This window comes from Pomacea canaliculata, linkage group LG14 (genome assembly GCF_003073045.1).
Source record: "Pomacea canaliculata isolate SZHN2017 linkage group LG14, ASM307304v1, whole genome shotgun sequence".
NCBI classification, from domain to species: Eukaryota; Metazoa; Mollusca; class Gastropoda; order Architaenioglossa; family Ampullariidae; genus Pomacea; species Pomacea canaliculata.
Window position 1 is genome coordinate 12,927,586 of NC_037603.1, and position 13,383 is coordinate 12,940,968.

At 38.1% G+C, this 13,383-nt stretch overlaps 2 protein-coding genes across 2 annotated transcripts; both read right to left on the minus strand.

Moving 5' to 3' along the window:
• Positions 1 to 1,218: 1,218 nt before the first annotated feature.
• LOC112554868 (3-[(3aS,4S,7aS)-7a-methyl-1,5-dioxo-octahydro-1H-inden-4-yl]propanoyl:CoA ligase-like) lies at positions 1,219 to 7,925 on the minus strand. Its single transcript, XM_025222930.1, has 7 exons — positions 5,543 to 7,925; positions 4,746 to 4,945; positions 4,014 to 4,472; positions 3,751 to 3,914; positions 2,842 to 3,125; positions 2,255 to 2,539; positions 1,219 to 2,057 (listed from the first exon to the last, which is right to left on the minus strand). The coding sequence occupies exons 2-7, from the start codon at positions 4,892 to 4,894 to the stop codon at positions 1,740 to 1,742; spliced, it is 1,659 nt and encodes a 552-aa protein (XP_025078715.1). The 5' UTR covers positions 4,895 to 4,945; positions 5,543 to 7,925; the 3' UTR covers positions 1,219 to 1,739.
• On the minus strand, positions 7,881 to 8,642 carry LOC112555627 (4-coumarate--CoA ligase-like 1). Its single transcript, XM_025224057.1, has 2 exons — positions 8,394 to 8,642; positions 7,881 to 8,198 (listed from the first exon to the last, which is right to left on the minus strand). Exons 1-2 carry the CDS (start codon positions 8,640 to 8,642, stop codon positions 7,881 to 7,883), a joined length of 567 nt encoding a protein of 188 aa, XP_025079842.1.
• Between the last annotated feature and the right edge of the window lie 4,741 nt (positions 8,643 to 13,383).

Genomic DNA, 13,383 nt, shown 5'->3' on the forward strand with positions numbered 1-13,383 from the left:
TTAACGGTTGGTGATTGTCGCAAACATGTTTGTGTACATGTAGATTTTTCTTTAGTAGCTGATCAGTTGAAAAAGGTGTGGGCTGAACTGCAGCACTCTGCCTTTCTTTGTTTTAAATATTAAATTCTTTGTTTGAGGCTCTTGATGTCATCAGCACTTTTAGAAATACAATCAACACTTTTTCAGCCGAGGGCTAATCGCCAGGAAGACGAGAAACTAATTTGAAAGGTAATTACTGTTTATTTAATGGAGATGTCGGTACCTTCTCTGTCAATGTGTGTTGTTAGCTTAATACATATATTGCTGCGAGAGAGCAATACAACATTGCTTATGTTCTCATTACATGCACTGGTTTAAAGGACCAGTACTCAATCAACAACTTAATTAAACTTTGTATTCACCAGAGGAAGCTGTGTATTTACTGTCTGGATATTTCTCAAGATTTGTCAGCCATGAGATGTATGAAACTGTCTTATGAGTTAGTCATTGTGTCTGTTCTATAGACTACACAAAGTCTTTGACCTACATTCCAGCCAGTGACCTGCTTTATGACCTTTTGTCATCAGTTTTGAATACGATGATTTACTGCATCTGATGCTATTCACGTTTCACTAGAATGGATTTTCATGTAGTTTTTGCCTCATAAATAATATTCTGCTAGTCACCCATAAATTTAACTTAATTTTCTCGCTCCATACAATTTTTGAAGTAGAGGAAAGTAGAGAGATTTCAATTAAGAAGAGGCAAGCTTAATTTTTATGTAGGAATAGTTTATGTTTTTTAGAAACCGCCCTCAAATATAATAATGAGTAATGGAGTTGATGTGCATGTCAGATACTTAATATCTCTTTCATTAATGCTAAGAATTACTTTAACATATTCGTCGCTAGTCCAAACTAATTTCTGTAGTCAGGAGAGATTTACCTACACTACAATATCATTTTAGCCGTGCAGAAGACAGGGGCTTTCATCTCTTACACCAAAATAAAAACTGTGTTAATTAGTGGTCTTATAAATAACTGTATTAAACTGTATAAAAGTTTGTATTTATTAAGGATAGTGTTTGTGCTACATAGCCAATAGATTTTTGCAGTGAATAATATTATTTTCTCTACATTTACAAATTTATTACATAGATAAATTTGTATTAGAGTCCCATCATTATAATTTTCTTCTGTGTGCAGCTTCATTCCAACTCCTGGTCAGTGAACGCCCTTCCATTTTTGTTACACACTTTTATTAACTTCACCATGCACCGTAAGAGGTCGACATTATCAGGGTAACCTATGGGTACCTATATGAATGTGTGTCGGGTAGTCTACATTCAAAAATAATTCTGAACAGATTTAACAATCTAGTGTTTGTTTTGTGCTGTTTTCATCAAATCTGTTCTCAACTTTAAGGTTTTCCTTTATTAAATATTGCTACAAAAGCACACTTTCGCTCGCAAAATAGACTGGTTTGATAAAATCTTTATGAGATATAAGATAAATATTTTATTTTTTCTTTTTTTCATTTTTGTTGCCTTTTTTTTCTTATTTATCATGATTTTGTTTTACTTCTTCTCTTTCTTTTCTTTCTTGTAAAAATTTTTTGTTATTAGTTTAGTGTCAACAGGAAATATGGTAGCTAATAAAATAGAGAATTATAAAGAGTTTTAGTGAGTATCTGGTGTAACATAGTGTCTATTTCCAGGTGACATGAAAAATACAGTGATAGAAGGGTGAGTCAGTTGTCATTCAGAGCCCGAGTCTCTCCACAGCCAGAGCTCGCAATGCTCGCCGCTGCACCTTTCCATTGGGATTGAGAGGAAACTTGTCAAACACCAGACACACCTTAGGAACACTTAGTTCTCCCTGCTTGTTCCCCTGGACAAAACTGTCCTGAAAATATTCGGCGCATGCGCGAAGGAGGTCTTCAGGCACTAGAAGCGGGGCTTCCGGTCTTGAGTCCTGCACGACGCACACACACGGAATGTTCTCGAAGTCCTTGTCCGGGATAGCCACCACAGCCACGTCATGCACTCCCGGACACTTCATGAGAAGGGACTCCAGCAGCTGGGAATATCAACCGCGAGATTAATCACTTCTATAAATGGGCGGTAATAGCAACTAAATATTATAAGTTAATGATTTTATTTAAAAATTATATAAAATACTTAAATCTCCGACTAAATGTAGTCTTGAAAGTTACTCAATTTTCACAAAAATAATTTAAGATCTATTCGTATTCGTTTTAACTCTTAGATATTCACCTGTGGGTACATCATCCAGCTGCCTATGGAAATGACCTCCGATTGTCTCCCCTCAACAAAGAGGTCACCTTCGTTGTTGATGTAAGCAAGGTCTCGAGGTCTGAACCACCCGTCTTCTGGTGTGGCGTCTGCTGTGAGATCTGGGTTCTTGAGGTACCCGGTGAAAAGACCGTTGTGCTTGATCATTACCTCCCCTTTGGTGTTTGGAGGAACTTCTTTTAGATTGTTGTCAACAATTTTCACTGCCATTCCGTCTACAGGCCTCCCGCATTTAAAATTCACGACCTAGGTAACGAGAATACACGTTACCTAATTTCTTTCGAAATAATAAAATTAAAAACAAAGAAAGCATAAAGTCTATGAAAAAAAAGGGTAAAAATGGTTGTGAGGTAAAGCTAGGGGCTCGTCATTCACACTCTCTGACCCATCCTCACCCCATACACACCTGGAAAAAACATCAAGAATGATTGTAAGCGATAATTACATGTACGAATGTGTATTTCTGCTGGTAGATGTTTGCGTGTATTTCATTTTTTCCAGGGAATTAAAACGAAATTTGTGATTTGTGCTTAATTTTCACTGCGTACCTCTACGGGATCGTCGTAGGTTTTGTATGTCACGATCCCTACTTCAGTGCTTCCATAAACGACTACAAGCCTGGCAGTCAAAGTTCCTATGACGCGGGCAATATCTGTTCTGATCGCAGTGCCTCCAGTTACGATCAAGTCCAAACACCACGTGACGTCACAGTGCAAGAGGTCAGCGCGTGCCAGTAACGTCTTCATTGTTTGCGGTAATAAAAACGAGCTAACAACGCCCTCTCTCTTCATTAAGTCCATAGTGTACTTGGCTTCATCGTCTGGCGGAGCTCCTTTCATAAACAATCATCATCATCATCATTCCTTTCTTTTTTTCTTCTTAATTTTTTTCTTTTTTATCTTTAACTTGTAATCTTTATAGCAATTTTAATTTAATCCTATTTTTTCTATTTCTTGTTTCACTTCTTTTTAATTCTGCTTTTTCTTTCTGCTTCTATTTACAAATATCTTGTATCCAAATGTAAGGTGTCCAGTCACTTAATCCCCAGACACTTCATCCCCGACACTTCATCCCCGACACTTCATCCCCTAGACTTTTAATCCCCAGACACTTCATCCCCAGACACTTAATCCCCGACACTTCATCCCCAACACTCAAGAACAATTTTCAAATCATATTGTTGAAGAACATTAAATTTACTAGCTTATATGAACTTTAACTAATGTTGTAGATGTTCAAATGACGTTGAAGTTAATAGAATGATTTGAATTTGAATTTCAATTAAATTTTTCGCTGACTTCATAATTTTTATAGTTAAGGATTTAGTTTAGGGATTAAGTGTCTGGGGATGAAGTGTCTGGGGATTAAAAGTCTAGGGGATGAAGTGTCGGGGATGAAGTGTCTGGGGATGAAGTGACTGGGAACCCAAATGTAAAAGCATTTAAACTGAAACTTACCTTTGATGTAAGGAACTACCCTCGTCTGCCCGCTCGTTAGATACACAAAAGGATATCCAGTCACCCAACCAAATGAACTGGGGTTGTAGTTGACATCCGTCTTGAGACTTAAATGTGTCTGGAGGCTACATTGGTAATAACCTAGCGCCATAGTCATTACCTCCCTGGAAAAAAAAAACCACGGCGTAAAGTAGTTATCTAACTTTAAGGTTAATAAAGCTGACTGTATATCTAAGATTACTGTAAATTAGAAAATACAATACCTGTGGGTTCTGGCCACTAATTTCGGTTGCCCGGAGCTACCAGAGGTCGCGAAAATCGTCGTGACATCATCAGGACTGACGTCAGCAAGGTCTCCTTCTTCCTCAGCAGCTACAGCTACCAAGAAGGACAACTGTGAGAAGCGATTACAGAAGATAACAGATTTCAACGACGGAACGGCTTCACTGATGACCGATGGAGCAGACAAGTTGGGGATGAAGGTCTGTAGGGCGGCGATGGCTTGTTGATCTGTCTCGTCCACAACCACGGCCGTGACGTCACCGGTTTTCATCAAGGGCGAAATGTCGGATCCGTCTCTGTACTGCATGTTTGCACACATCACTGTCGCCCCTAGCAACGCCGTGCCCAGTGCGATGAACGCTTGCTCCGGCGATGTCGGAACGAGACAAAGAACGACGTCACTTTTGCACACGTTTCGCTTAGAAAGCCAACTGGCTGCTCTGTTAATCAATAAAAATAGTTAAATACATCAACGATTTTGTGCTAGCTTGCATTGATGCACAATGTAGTTGTATAGAATATATGTGGCAAAATCAACCACCAGTCTACAAACCTGAGCTACTTCAAAAATGCAGAGCATGCTAGGAGCTGACAGAAAAGCAACTGAAAAATACTTCACACACACACACAAAACACACACACACACACACACTAAACTCTGACACTTTTACACAAAACATGAGCATCAATATGTAAACACTTATTTCATGTACCTTTGTGACATAGAGAACAGCTCCTTCCTTGTGTAAGCAAACCGCTGGCCGTCAGGAGTGACGTAGACAAACGCCAGCGTCTCTGGCGACGTCACACTCCAGTAACGTAATCGAGACGTTACTGTGTCGTCAGCAGACAATCCAAACATTTTCCTTTTTTTTTTTTTTTTTTGATTTACTTCTTAACAGTCAACAAACGTCTGCGTAGACAATGGAAAAACGTACATGACTGTATACAGAGAGCACGGGAGAGAACAGGGGATGGGATGAAGTCGAAAAAGACGACAAAAGGAAAGAAGAAATAAAAGAAGAAAAATACATATAGGGAAGAAAAAGATAAGAAAACTCTGTAAAGAAATAACTATAGAGTGAGCGAAAGATGGAGAAATCGAGAAAGAGAAATAAAATGTAGGACGAGAAAACATCGAATGTAGTAGAGAGGATGAGAGCTTTAGTTTTCTCCATCCAGTACATACAAGGCCTGATGACTAGTCATCAGTCGAGAAAATATTTTTCCACCCTTTACTTCATATAAAATCTTTAAAACAACAGAGAGTGTCAAGTCGATGACTTGCTGGCTATAAAGCTCCTCCTGGTAGAAATAGAAGGTGAGACGGCCTGCAGACCTTCAGGGAGTAGCTACTGGTTGACTCAAGGAATTTTTCAAAACCTTGGCCCTCTTTTCCTTACATCTTAGTAAAGCTTTTCCACTGAACTTTTAGGTATATAGTGTATCGTGCTGAGTATAAAAATCACTACATTTTTCTTATAATAGGAGAGAAACAAAAAAGGCTTACCTTCAAAAACACCGACTGGTACACTAGCAAACTAATTCTTCGACTGTTAAGTCAGTGCTCATGGAGTGAATTCATATACCTCTTTCTTCTTGACAGTCGCACATTTACATTTTACATGCATGACATTGTGGTAAACAACAAATCTGACTCTCCTCTGACCCATGATTCTCTCCTTCATGCCGCAGTCTTATATCTCCTCGTCTCATTATTGTGCTTTGTTGACAAATACTATGTTTATGACTTTGTTTATTCCTGAAGACCTTGACGAAAAACTTTTCAGTATGGCAGAGTCATCATAGCCAATATTATTGAAACACTACCCATAAATCAAACAAATCGCTCTTCGACTGTTGTAATAATATTTTTCGGTATTTTAAAATACAAATAATGCCATTTCGAGTTGTATTATTTTTCTTGTTGCAAAGTGCTCAAAGAAAATAGTAAACATTTCTACTGTATGTTGCAAAACGTATCAAATTTTTGTAAGTGTAAATTTTATGCATGAAAAATTCTATTCATAGAAACATATACCTAAGTTAACTTAAAAAATAAATGAGATTTATTTTCTTGATCCCACAAAAGCTGTGTAGTAACAATTTACAGAAAGAAAACAAGAAGTGTGAAGACACGAAGACAGAAGGGGGGACTTATGACCTTTGACTTACTACAGCTCTAGAGATAGTGTAAAGTATCTACCTACCATGGAGTCATTGTGCTTTATGTAAACATTATACATATAGGTAGATAATAACAGCGAAGAAAAAATTCCTTACTCATCTGACACAGTTGTAAGACATGTTTGTTTGAGGGTTTGAGTGCTGTGACCTCGCACTATTAGCAAGTTACAGTCATGGTGCTTCATTCAATGTCTCCCTTAACTTTATCATCCTTCTAATAAGTCGTGAGAGTTCAACTGTACTTTACAGATATTATGTAACATTTATCTGGCTCACACACCCTTCATACAGCTTAGAAGAAAATAAAAGTGCACTCTGAATAATTCAGCTAAATGGAGAGAACCGTTTGAATTACCGGTGTGTAAATGCGAGTTATTGTCGCAAACATGTTTGTGTACATGCAGATTTTTTTTTTTTTAGTAGCTGATCAGTTGAAAAAATGTGTGGGTTGAACTGCATAGATTTTCATGTACTTTTCGCCTCTGTTAATCACCCAGATTTTAGTTTTCTCACCCCATACATTTTTTTAAAGTAGATGAAAGTAGAGAGAATACAATTAAGAAGAGGCAAGCTTAATTTTTGATGTAGGAATAGTTTATGCTTTTTAGAAGCCGCCCTCAAATATAATAATGACTAATGGAGCTGATGTGCAATTCACATGCCTAACATCTCTTTGAATAATGCTAAGAATTACATTAACATATTCGTCGCTAGTGCAAAGTAATTTCTGTAGTCAGGAGAGATTTCCCTACACTACAATATCATTTTAGAGGTGTAGAAGGGAGAGGCTTTCATCTCTTACACCCTAATAAGAAGGGTCTTAATTAGTGGTCTTATATATGACTGCATTGAACTGTACAAAAGTTTTTATTTATTAAGGATAGTGTTTGTGCTACATAGCCAATAGATTTTTGTAGTGAAGAATATTATTTTCTCTACATTTACAAATTTATTACTACTTGGATAAATTTGTATTAGAGTCCCACCATTTTAATTTTCTTCTGTGTGCAGCTTCATTCCAACTCCTGATTAATGAACGCCCTTCCAGTTTTGCTACACACTTTTATTTACTTAGCCATGCACCGTAAGAGGTCGACATCACAAGGGTAACAAGTAACCCCCGGACTAGTGCCTCCGTGTTCACGGCCTGTCACGTGGACAGGTAGCGGCTGTGGTAAGCCAAACGAACAATCTTAATGATACACAGCAATACTGAAATACATTGTGAGAATATTACTGGTTGGATAAAATCGTTATAAGATATAAGATAAATATTTTATTTTTTCTTTTGTTCATTTTTGTCGCATTCTTTTTCATTTTTACTATCTAAGTATCAATGCCATTAACAGTATTAAATAAAGTCTTTAATTTACTATTATAAAGATAGGTAATTATAAAGAGTTTGCTTAAGTCTCTTTTATATACTAGTGTGTGTCTTTCACAAGACTAAGTTTCGTAACAGTTTTGGATCATGATTTTGTTTTACTTCTTGTCTTTCTTGTTAAAAATATTTGTAATTCGTTTAGTGTCAACAGGAAATATGGTAGCTAATGAAGTAGACAACTATTAAGAGTTTAAGTGAGGATCTGGTGTAACTTTGTGTCTATTTCCAGGTGACATGAAAAAGACAGGTAAGTATAGAAAAGTGAGTCAGTTGTCATTCAGAGTCCAAGTCTGTCCATAGCCAGAGCTCGCAATGCTCCCCGCTGCACCTTTCCATTGGGATTGAGAGGAAACTTGTCAAACACCAGACACACCTTTGGAACGGCTACATCTCGCTGCTTGTGAACCTGACGAAAACTGTCCTGGAAATACTCGGCGCATGCGCGAAGGAGGTCTTCAGGCACTAAGAGATGGGCTTCCGCTCTGGGATCCTGCACGACGCACACACACGGAAGGTTCTCGAAGTCCTTGTCGGGGATAGCCACCACAGCCACGTCATGCACTCCCGGACACTTCATGAGGTGGGACTCCAGCAGCTGGGAAGATCAGAAGATTAAATACTTTTAAAACTGGGCGGTAATAGCATTTGCATATTAATAAAGATAATGATTATATTTAAAAATTATATAAAATACTTAAATCACCGACTAAATGTAGTCTTGAAAGTTACTCAATTTTCACAAAAATAATTTAAGATCTACCATATTTCGTTTTAAACCTCAGATATTCACCTGTGGGTACATCATCAAGCTGCCTATGGCAATAACCTCCGATTGTCTCCCCTCAACAAAGAGGTCACCCTCGTCGTTGATGTAAGCAAGGTCTCGAGGTCTGAACCACCCGTCTTCTGGTGTGGCGTCTGCTGTGAGATCTGGGTGCTTGAGGTACCCGGTGAAGATGCCGTTGTGCTTGATTATTATCTCCCCTTTGGTGTTGGGAGGAACTTCTCTCAGATTGTCGTCGATAATTTTCACTGCCATTCCGTCTACAGGCCTCCCGCAGTTAAAATTCACGACCTAGGTCATGAGAATACACGTTACTTAATTTCTTTCGAAATATTAAATTGTGAAAACAAAGAAAGCATAAAGTCTATGAAAAAAAGGGTAAAAAGGGTTGTGAGGTAAAGCTGGGGGCTCGTCATTCACACTCTCTGACCCATCCACACCCCATGCAACCATGGAAAAGACATAAACGAAAATAATTATAAGCGATAATGTACGAATGTGTATTTCTGCTGGTAGATGTATGGGTGTATTTCATTTTTTCTAGGAAATTGAAACGAAATTCGCGATTTGTGCTTAATGTTCACAGTCTACCTTTAAGGGATCGTCGTAGGTTTTGTATGTCGCGATCCCTACTTCAGTGCTTCCATAAACGACTACAAGCCTGGTAGTCAAAGTTCCTATGACGCGGGCAATATCTGTCCTGACCGAGTTGCCTCCAGTTACGATCAAGTCCAAACGCCACGTGACGTCACAGTGCAAGAGGTCAGCGCGTGCCAGTAACGTCTTCATTGTTTGCGGTAATAAAAACGCACTAACAACGCCCTCGCTCTTCATCAAGTCCATCGTGAACTTGGCTTCATCGTCTGGCGGAGCTCCTTTAATAGATCATCATCATCATCATCATCATCATCATCATCATCATCATCATCATCATCATCATCATCATCATCATCATCATCATCATCATCATCATTCCTTTCTTCCTTTCTTTTTTTTATTTTTACCTTCCGTCCTTTCTTTATTTCTTTCTTCCTTTCTCTCTTCTTATTCCTTTCACTTTTATCTTTAACTTGTAATCTTCAAAGAATTGTAAGTTAATCCTATTTTTTTTATTTCTTGTTTGACTTCTGTTTAATTCTGCTTTTTCTTTCTGCTTCTATTTACAAATACCTTGTGCCAAATGTAAGGACAAGCATTTAAACTGAAACTCACCTATGACGTAAGGAACTACCCTCGTCTGCCCGGTCGTTAGATACACAGAAGGATAGCCAGTCGCCCAGCCAAATGAGCTGGGGTTGTAGATGACATCCGTCTTGAGACTTGACTCGCTCTGGTGGCTACATTGGTAATGACTAGCCCCATGGTCATGGCCTCTCTAGAAAAACCAAGTACAGTTATTTGACTCATAAGTAATAAAGCGGTCTGTATATCTAGGATTATTTTAAACTAGAAAAAAGTCTCCCTTTTTCGTACCTGTGGGTTCTTGGCACTAATTTCGGTTGCCCTGAGCTACCAGAGGTCGCGAAAATCGTCGTGACATCATCAGGACTGACGTCAGCAAGGTCTCCTTCTTCCTCAGCGGCTACAGCTACCAAGAAGGACAACTGTGAGAAGCGATTACAGAAGATAACAGATTTTAACGATGGAACGGCTTCGCTGATGACGGATGGAGCAGACAAGTTGGGGATGAAGGTCTGTAGGGCGGCGATGGCTTGTTCATCTGTCTCGTCTACAACCACGGCCGTGACGTCACCAGTTTTCATCAAGGGCGAAATGTCGGATCCGTCTCTGTACTGCATGTTTGTACACATCACTGTCGCCCCTAGCAACGCCGTGCCCAGTGCGATGAACGTCTGCTCCGGCGATGTCGGAACGAGGCAAAGAACGACGTCACTTTTGCACACGTTTCGCTTGGAAAGCCAACTGGCTGCTCTGTTAATAAATAAAAATAGTTAAATACATCAACGAATTTGTGCTAGCTTGCATTGATGCAGACGGCAGTTGTTTAGAATATATTACTGACAAAATCAACCACCCCTCAAAATAGACTTCAAGTACTTTAAATAGGAACCGCAAATAGAAATAGAAAGGAAAGCTACTCAACATATTTTCGGATACAACTTTACAGACACAGAAAATAAGCAATGCATCTACAAACTCTTATACAAAACATAAACATCAAAAGTTAAACACTTATTTCAAGTACCTGCGTGACATAGAGAACAGCTCCTGCCTTGTGTAAGCAAACCGCTGACCGTCAGGAGTGACGTAGACAAACGCCAGAGTCTCTGGCGACGTCACACTCCAGTAACGTAATCGAGACGTTACTGTGTCGTCAGCAGACAATCCAAACATTTTTCTTTATTTGGAGTTTCTTTTAGTCCTGAAACTTCTGCGAATACAAAAGAAAATGAATATGCCTGTAAATAGAGATCACAAAAGAGAATAATGAATAGAGTGAACACAAAAAACACGACAGAAGGAAAGGAAAAATAAAGAGAAAAAGAAATAGGTAGACGTAAGTAAAAGAGAAAGAAAAATGTGTACAGAAAAAAAGAAATATAGAACTAGGGATTGATTGAAAACGTGAGAGAAAGAGAGACATAAGATATAGGACGAGAAAACATCGAATTATGAGAGCAAGAAAGTTTTAGTTTTCTCCATACCTTACATACAAAGCCTGGTGAGCAGTCATCAGTCGAGAAGATATTTTTACACTGAGTCACCCTTTACGTGACATAAAATCTTTTAAACCACAAAAGCTACAAAGCTCTTTCTGTGAAAGGACAGAAGGTGAAACGGCCTGCGGACCTTTATTGGACCATTGGTTGGCTCCAGAAATTTTTAAAACCCCGGCCATCTTTTTTAAAGTCGTTGTTACAACGTGCACATTAATAAATCTTTTCCACCGAACTTTAAGGTATAATGTATCTCGCTGACTATGAAAGTAAGTTAGGTTTTTCTGTTAGAAGGAGAGAAGTAAAATAAAAAACCTACTTACAATTACCGACTTCTACACCAGCAAACCGATGCATTAATTCCTCGACTGATAAGTCCGTGTTCATTGGGTCACTTTATATACCACCGTTGCTTTTGACATTCGCTGATTTTTATTTTACGTGCATTACATTTTGATAAACAACAAAGTTGACCGTTCTCTGACCCATGAACTGTTCTAGGTGTTGCAATCTCCTGTCTTATCGTGTCAACATTGTCCTCTGTTGGCAAGAGATCATAGAAAATTTTTAGGTCACTGCCTTTTTGAGTCAGGAAAAGAAAGGTTTTTCGATTTGTAATTTACTCAATTTTTTTTCAATTTAAAAATAATACCGTTACGAGTTTGTTTTGTTTTTTGTTTTTTTGTTTTTTGTTGCTGCAAAGTACTCCAAAACAATAGTAAACATTGTCACTGAATTTTGAAGAACGAAAATTAAATTTCAGCTAATGTAGGTTTTATGCATGCTGTAAGGGGATATTAAAGCAAGCCAGAGGTCATCAGGTGAGATGCTTGTGTGTTTGTTAGCTGTGTGTCGGTGTTATAGTGTACGTGACCGCGCATGTCGCGCATGTTTTAGCTCAAAACAGTCGATTCAAGATAACAGATGACTATCTGTACCTTTGTCGGTCAAAAGTTCAGTGGCTTAGTGTATGTCGAGCACTGAACTTTTGACCGACCAGATAAAGATAGTCATCTGTTATCTTTAATCGACGAAGCACTGAGCGAATGTGTCTTTAGTGACAGGCTGGTGATTATTTAACAATCACAGTCATCCTTAAAAATGTAGTATTCTGTCACCAGACCTTACTGCAGTGCAAACTGCTATCAGTGGAAATGTTTAGGACAAGATGGTGGACCTCATATAAACTGTTAGCAAACTGTCGACAGGCTATAAACCTTTTAAAGACTTACTGAATGTCCAAGGGTCAGTTAATTTGAGTAATTTATTATATTATTTAACGCCGACAGTTGTAGTCTCTCTATACATAAATTTAAAAGATGTGTTTGTGCAATAAGATCATTCAGCTTCTCAGTCACAGCGCCATCGTCATATTCAGTAAATACATTTTGAAGTGTAAGCTATGTGAGCTGCGTGTGTCAGATGGTATAATTATATTTTTATTAGTTTTTAATGTACTGAGATTTAAAGGATTGTATTTAGAAATTTTCTCCCCTCAAACCGTTCAAAAAATTGGTATTTAACATCTGATATGTTTTGAGTGTTGTGATTATTGTACATTAAACGTTATCTTTACTTTATACTTCAATGATTATACATCATATCTATTTTAATTAACTGTCTTTGCTTATTCTCTCTCTAACACACACACACACCTTTTGCTGTGTGACTTTCTATAATTAATGTTCACAGCGGTGTTCACTGACTGTTGCAGCAAACGACTATTAGGCGTTGTCTCCCCTTACTGAAGGGGACGATGAGCATCTATGGTGTACATTATAGTCAAACAAGAAGTTTTAGGAGCTGTAAAAGTCATTTCAACATATCTAAGGTGACTGTAAGCACCCAAGGTGTACAGGACAATCAGGGAAAAGCAGCAGAAGTCATTCCAGCATCAAACAGTTTTCAGCAAATCTTTCAGAACTTCCAGATAGCGGCGATGTCAGGCAATGACAAATATATTCCTTTCCCTGGACCAAAGACTAGTGTTTGCATGTTTGTGTGTATGTTACAGAGGGACTGGTGGTCCAGAAAATATAGTATGTAAATAATGTATGTAAAGCATTGCGAGCCTGTCGTCGGATGGGGAAGCGTTGTGTAAGTTATGTAATAATTATTTTACTTTTTTATTCTTCTTTATGTTCTTGTTCTTGTTCTTAATCATCAACCATCATTATTCGTAGAATTAAATTCAGTATTAGCAAAAATAAAGGTAGGTACTGTTACATCTTTTTAAAGCTAAGGGAAATAATTTATAACGTCCAAAAAATGAAGGTTTTACATCTAGAGAGCTTTGGGGGATATCGTTAGTCGATGTT